Here is a 7651-nt window from a genome sequence, read left to right on the forward strand (position 1 = left end):
TGGACTGTCAATCAGGAGAAGTGTTCTTCTAATGGATATGCCACTGAATGAGCTGTGGTGTGAAGTATAAAGTGTTTTGATTCTATTATTCTAATGAGAACAAGTATCATATACTGTGTCAGGTATCTGCAGTGTGGTGTCACTTCATTAACATGGGTTCCATCACAGGGCCGACACTCCACCTCACCCCAACCTGACATGTCAGCAGAGGCCCCCTTGTGGTTAAACAGGCTTCTGGAGCCAAGGTGTGAAATAAGATTCGACCGCTGGATTTGATTCCATTTTTTCTTCTTTTTTTTTTGCAGACAGTGATTTTTAATGTCAGAAAATCACAAGTTCATACACCTGTCATTGTGACTGGAAGTTAAATGCAAGGGTTTCAGAACGGAACAGGCTTCAACGTCTGTTACATGTCAAAGAGCTGCAGAACAGAAACATTGGTATTGTGTCAAGTACAGATATATATATTTATATATTTATTTAAAAAAAAAAAAAAGTTCTTACCGTGTGACACTACTTTTTAGACTACAGACACAGTTCAATGATTCTGTCATCTTGTAATGATATTTCAATGAACCTGCTAAATTTGACTAACATCTAAAAAAAAAAAGGAAAAAAAGTGGCTTTTCTTCGACTAGGTTATTAATTACAGAACATGCCATCGTACACACATCTTGCCATTTTACTTCAGTGATCAGTTGTTTGAACATAAAACTTGGGACAGCCTCTGCGTGGCGCCAGGCTTCCTTCTTCAAGCCGGAACAGGTGGAACATAGACGTTGTTGTCAAAGAAACTTTATTAAAGGCAGATAACTGTGGTCTTAAAGTCTTTTTGACCATTTTTCAGTGCTCAACTGCAGGGACATTATCAATGAATGAGCTACGTAATTACAAAGTCCAATCTTGCTCTTGCAGACGATATTGTAGATGTGCGAAGTGCGCCTCTCGATGATTTTACACAATATTTCTAAGAGAGTAAGGTTTAAGACAGAGGGTCGACACAATCCATACGATTAAGTGCTGTAGCTTTGGCCTTCTGGTGGTTGTGGAAGCTTTATATTTTCTTTGGACATCATTAGACGCCTTAACTCTTGAAGAATAATTTTAATGCTATAAGAATTCTGCCATTTTGCTAATACTGGTATGCTACGTGAATCCACCTGTGAGACAAAAACAAGAGAGAGAGAAGACAAATACACGACATCAGTCATTGTGACAGGACTGCTGACAGTGAGTTATTGAACGCATCACGTCTGAGAACACAGAACTGCGTTGCAAAAAAAAACAATTTCTGAACTCGACACTTGTACATAACCATGTCAGACTGAGCGATGACACTTACCGACCCGTTGGAATTATTTATCCCGTTCATGCTAATTTTTGTTACAAATCTAACAGTCGGGGCTGACTCTGGGTATTTTTGTCCACACTCCACTCTCAGACTGTATATCCTGTTCTCATAACTGGTCTGAAAAACAAAAGGAGAAACAGAAAAACACATTTGTAACATCAGCTATGAGACAGTATTCTAGGACTGTGTTGGAAGGACAATCCCCTCTGCTTACTCTTGCTGGTCCGATGATCATGCCTGTCCACCGTGAGAGAGTCATGTCCTCGTCGTCCTCCAGACCCCAGCTGACTGTGCCGTCGCCATCGCCCTTTTGTCCCTCTTCAAGCTCCTCCAACAAGCGGAAATTGCGTGGAACTTTAACTCCTGCAATGACAGAAACGGACCATGAATTAAACAGATTATAAAAAGATAGAAGGGTACGAACAGTTGGTTGCAGATGACACATTGCTTTGAAGCGTGTATTTTTTTTAATTTGTATCTATCAGTTATAAAACTACAAAAAGGAAAAAGGCCCAAAACCAAAGTTTAGGCACCTCACATCGTCATCACAACTTGTAAACCCCTCATTGTAGCAGCTGAGTCTTTCAGTTATTGGCCCTGTTGAGACCTGATACTAACATCCAATCAGGTCCAATCTCAAGTGGACAGCTCCTCTCTTCAGTTATCACCAGGTTTCAGAATGTGTCTCCTGTGACCACTTATGATTCGATCTCACTTCTCCGCTCGTACATCATTCCACAAAGACTAAATGATGTTTCTATCTGATAATGCAGATGGTTTGATACTGTGACAGTGGCCGCAAATTAACGAATGTATGAAAAATACTTTGGACAATGTTACCTCATGGGCCTAGACCACCTCTGAATGGGGTCCGATCTAAAAAGTGTCCTGGGTGAGTTCAGACCTTAGAGGGAGCTGTTCACATTTTTAACTCTCAGGACAAATGTTAAAACCAGGTCTGCACAGGGCCCTTGTTTGGGAGGATTTTCCGTCATTCCCTCCTGCAAAAGATTCTTGGACCGTCTTGCATGCACTGTTCCGATCTACAGTATCTGCCATTTTTGAAGATGTTTAGATGGGGGGGGGGGGGGCACAGCAAAGTGTTTAGCTCTACACCTCTTCAATTGGAGTAAAAAAGGTTCTGATTTTTATTTCTTGCATCCTGTTAGCCGTTCTCTCTCTCTTCCAGACCACAACCTGACCTCCACCCTTTCCATTAACTGCCAGTTCTTAATTACATTGTGAACTGAGGCATCGGCCACTGAAATCACTTTATTATCTTTTTATAGCCTTTTCCTGCTTTGTGGGCATCAGTTATTTTAATTTTCAGAGTGCTAGGCGGCTGCTTAGACGAGCCTCGGCTGCAGACTATTGACACAATGTTTGAGGAGTCTGAGTATTTAAAAACCTAGGAAATTCGCAGCAGTGGATCTTTTCTAATCATGACTTAACAAACCAAATAAGGTCTGAGACGTTGGTAGAACAGATGAGAGCACAACGTTTTCTATAGTGCTGATTTCCACTGTTTCCCGATAAAACATTTTATAAACTAATATGGATTAAACCCGGAATCCCTTTGCTTTATCACCCGCAGATCCAGGGCCTGTGGCCGCACCATGGATTGCGGTTTGTGGATCGCGCACCGGGGGTCGTGGTGTTGGATCCAGTGTGGCGGATTCTGAGTCATGTGGGCTGATCGTGGTGCTGGTGGCGGACCCTGTGTCGCGTTGGCATTGGGCATGGGCGGTGGACCAGGGCCGCGGTGGTGGCTTGTGATGGGTCCTGGTGGGCGGCGGTGGACGGTGACTGAGGACTGGAGTGGCATCTGGTCTGGATGGTGGATCGTGGTCTAGATGGTTGCTGAGCATGGACTGTGCTTGCAGCGGGACTGCTTGGCATGTCATGTTGGGGTTGTCCTTCGGGATGTCTACCCTCATCAAATGCTGCTAGAGACTTTGATTATTGATGATGTTCTCCTGCACGTGGCATCTATTGCACTTCTGTCCGTCCTGGCAGAGGGATCCCTCCCATGTGGCTCTCTCTGAGGTTTCTACATATTTTTACCCTGTTAAAAGGGTTTTTAGTAGTTTTTCCTTACTCTTGCTGAGGGTTAAGGACAGAGGATGTCACACCCTGTTAAAGCCCTATGAGATGAATTGTAATTTGTGAATATGGGCTATACAAATAAAATTTGATTGATTGATTGATTGATAAACCCTTAGTGTATTCACAGCGACAGACGTTTTGACCAGGTGAGACCAAACTTCAGGCTCCTGTCAGGAGATATTCTGTATAATTCTTACTGGCAACACGTCATTGAAAGGATAAAACAAACAATTCACTGGCTGGACTAACAGGTAAAGAGGCGGTGTAGCCAACGCCCCCTTAAAAGATTTACCTCCAGTCAGTCAAACATGAACCACCCTGCTTCTGTAAAGCAGAATCTAAATCAAGAATAACCATCAAAGAACAGCAAAAATGGTTGGGAATTGTTTTTTGACCATCTACCATTGCCATAAATGTGATTGTCCTACCTCAAATGTGAGAGACAAATAAGGAAGAATTAACAATAGAGTAAATCAAGCTCAAACATAAACTGATCAGCGGAAAAAATATCTGCAGATACTATAGCTTGTATTGAAAATCAATTCATTGTTTGTTATTTCTTTTCAATTTACATTGTTGGTGAGACAAACCATATTAAGATAAAATTGTAACAGAGAAAATAAGTTTTGTTTTTCCTTTACAATTAATTAATGCAAATCATCAACAGCACCAACACCAATTTTTAATCAAATGGTTATAAATAAAGCTGCGACATATCTATCCTGTGCCTTTTCTCACCATCGGTGCCCCCACTTCATGAAAACATCCATGGCTCTATTCATGAAAACAATGCATCTAAATGATTAGGATCAAGAAGTACGTACAAGACAGGACAGGTTATACAGGAATGACACAACACATTGATGCTCTGTACGCACAAGCCACAGACTACAGCACCGTCACATCTGCCTGCTGTGAAGCTGCATCTCATTTGAGAGACATTTCCTAAAGATATCTGATGCTGCTAAATACATTGGTGCACTCTCGGCAGCACTTGGGAGACAGTCATGAGATTTGGAGCACATGGGCCGGAGCTGCTGATTTTTAAACAAACGATCCAGTCGTCTTATGACCAATGTCGTAAACTGGTTAAAGTGTTCAGCTAATGGGGAAATGTTCTTGGAGGATGGTTCAAACATTGGTATAAAACCCAGCCTGACAGGCACTCCTGGTGTAAATGGTGAACCACTTACAGCTCATGACTGGCGGAGTGGTAGAGGTTGAGGCATCAGCACTTAAAGTAAAACTGCTGCTATTCATAATAATGATCCAGAGAGGGAAGGGAAATTATTTTTTGAAGACAGACACGTGACTGAGGCTGTGACCACACAAAACATGTCCCCTGCCACTAAACTATTAATTTCACACTCTCTGGTTTCATACATTAAATCATATGCAGATATGACACCTTTTTGTAAAAAAGTTAATCTGTATTTCACATCTGTTGTGCAGAGAATGGTATGAAGGGTTGGCCCTGAAGGGGTGTACGAGCTTTACTGTTTGCTAAAAATTGAAATTTGCTTAGAACTTTTTCAAGATTTCACTTCCTCATCGACATGCTAATGCTGCTCAGTTTAGCTCACAGCAGCTGCTAAGTATCACTAAACTGTAATGCAGATATGCTGACACCCGCAACAGTGCTAATGATTTAGAATGTTTCAGAATCGTGCATATTTCTCCAGGCTAGCTAGCTTTAGAGTGAACAGCCATGCTAAGTGGCAAATGTTTCCTGCATGTTTCAAATGATGAGCCCCGATTGAGGTTGACGATTATTACATTTACCATCAAAGATTGCATGTCACCTTCTTGTGGGTTCTTTACACTCTCGAAATGAAACAACACTATGGATTTCCTGTCTGACACAGCTTATGTAGTCACTCATAACCAGCAGGGGAAACGTACCCCCACTTCCTGTGGAGTTTGACTTTTGTCCCCTGGCCGAAGAAAATTTGGTCGATTAATTCTCTATCCAACGACTAACGTATGGTCAACAGTTTGAATGCTGCCCCACGAAATATTATGATTCATTTTCTGTGAAACTATGAATCATTCATTTGAGTTTCAGTCGTAACAGATACTATGTGGTCAGTGTGCAGGCCTGTGTTCACCACACCCTTCTTCATTATAGTTTATTATAACTCACATTTAAGTATTTAATGTTTTAATGAAAAGACTACCTTTTTATACAATTCTTCCTATATTTGATAGATTTCTCTGGTATTATGCTTTTAAATTTTTCGTTGGTGTTTTGTTTTTTACAGAGTTATGGTGAGTTTGAACCAAATCTAAAAGGATAACTTCATAAATATCTAGGTTTAGTATAAAATGCAGAAATACTGGCCTCAGAAATCGTACATCCCTTGAGTTTTAACAAGGTAGTGAAGCTAAGGGGCAGCACATCATGAGAAAAGAGTAATTGAAATATATATATATATATAATCCCGATCAGCTTTAGTTTGTGCCACTTATGTATTAATTACATTACCCCCTTTTTTTGCCATTGTTTGTTGCCTTGTCACGTCAGATTAAGGATCAATGGGAGGGGGGGGTGGGGGCTGATATGTAGTAATATTACTTCTAAAGAACCCGGTGTAAAATGAAATGAGTAATTCACTTTCTGATTTCTTAAAACAGACTCTCAGCTGCACTGTGGCCCCAGTAACCATATAAACACGATAACCATAAACCTCGCTACGTTAATACAGAACCAGCAGCAGGTCGCCACCAGCTCCTGGGTCAGTTTATTTTATGATTAAACCACTTCCTGATACGACACGTTGTCTCCAACGTCCCCGTGACGCGCGGTTCCACTCACACGAAAGAAGAAACTACTTTGATCGGGTGGAACCTGTGTAGATTGTGTTTTTCCATTTGATCCAAATACTCTACGTAGCAAGTTTTGAGAACCACGCTTCTTCCTGGTCGCTTACGCAGGCGCAGGCCCCGACTATTTGCTGCGCCAAGCATGCCAACTACGGTGGCTGTAGCGTTATGGAGAATGGGGGAGCGTTCCTCAAAAAACGTCAAACATTTGGAGCACGATTAAAAATGCATAGCTGAACCCTGATGAGATATTTAACGTCACAAATGTGGAGCTGCTGGTAATATGTAGAACATAACGCGTTAGCAGGAAGTGAGCCTGCACTGAAACATTTCCACCACCGTCATATTGTGCACCACAGTGGCGTCCCCAGAATCAGATATATTAAATTGATCACAGCTAGATTACTGTATTATAGTTGTTATTATAGTTCACAACACAGTTGTGTGCTCATAGTTCCTGGTTTAAACCAAACGACTAGTGCGTAGCGTAATGGGCACTGTGCCGCGCCGTGATAGAATATTCTAGCAGCTCAGTTGGCTAAGCTAGCTAGCAGCGTCTGCGCTTGTTTACAATTCTCATAAAAATAAAACATTTTCACCTTCGTAAACTCTCACATCGCATTGTTAAGATCGTGGGTTTTTTCTCTGTGACCCGTTAAATCAGCATTTGAAACCCTGCCGCTTATTTCTTACACCGTGGTCTAATTCAGCTAACTCACGGGGCGAGCTAAGCACAACGCCTCGCTTTAGCTCCGTTAGCCAAAACGGTAGCTCCACGACATAGACGGCCCCAGTGAAGCTCGCAGCCGTGCCCAGCGGAGACATTTACGGTTAAATCACAGCTCAGAGCGACGCTGTGAACACGTTAAGTCGGGGGAACGGACGCGCTTGCCGGGTTCCGGGCTCAGGTGGCCCCGGCTCCGGCCGCATGTCGGGCTTGGGTAGATGTTTAGTTTTGAAGGCACACCAACCTGAGACGGCCGCCATCTTCTTCTTCAGCCGAGTCCAGAAGAAGCACACACATACACACACTGACAGACACACACCAGTGTGACATCACAGCCGGTGAGACCGGCAGCACAGCAGCGGACCGGTCCCCCTCCGCCCCGGTGAGGACACGCTGTCCCGGTCGGTGTGCTGACCGGTCCACACCGGACACCTTCACCACATGTTTGTTAAATTCTTTTGAATAAATAATAATACAACTTTAAAAAAAAAACGGTGAAAAGGGGTTTGGACTCGCTACACAGTTCATTTATTTATCAAGTTCAAACACAATGAATCTACAATCAACGGCAATGGCACAAAGACCAGTATCTATCTATTCATCCATCCATCCATCTATCTATTCATCCATCCATCCATCCATCT

The 7651-nt window shown here is 42.5% G+C and overlaps 1 protein-coding gene across 1 annotated transcript; it reads right to left on the reverse strand.

The window, feature by feature from the left end:
- Positions 1–271: 271 nt before the first annotated feature.
- Positions 272–7409, reverse strand: ube2v2 (ubiquitin-conjugating enzyme E2 variant 2). The gene is made up of 4 exons (XM_053438572.1): positions 7252–7409; positions 1566–1714; positions 1343–1468; positions 272–1160 (listed from the first exon to the last, which is right to left on the reverse strand). Exons 1-4 carry the CDS (start codon positions 7265–7267, stop codon positions 1014–1016), a joined length of 438 nt encoding a protein of 145 aa, XP_053294547.1. The 5' UTR covers positions 7268–7409; the 3' UTR covers positions 272–1013.
- Positions 7410–7651: the final 242 nt, after the last annotated feature.

Source organism: Pleuronectes platessa, chromosome 13 (genome assembly GCF_947347685.1).
Source record: "Pleuronectes platessa chromosome 13, fPlePla1.1, whole genome shotgun sequence".
NCBI lineage: Eukaryota > Metazoa > Chordata > Actinopteri > Pleuronectiformes > Pleuronectidae > Pleuronectes > Pleuronectes platessa.

Bases quoted from the DNA above. Each gene is read 5' to 3' on its own strand.
- ube2v2 (XM_053438572.1), bottom strand. The intron at 1,469-1,565 runs GTAAGCAGAGGG...TTTGTTTTTCAG, and splicing joins TGATCATCGGACCAGCAAGA to ACCAGTTATGAGAACAGGAT. The intron at 1,161-1,342 runs GTAAGTGTCATC...TTTGTCTCACAG, and splicing joins TAAATAATTCCAACGGGTCG to GTGGATTCACGTAGCATACC.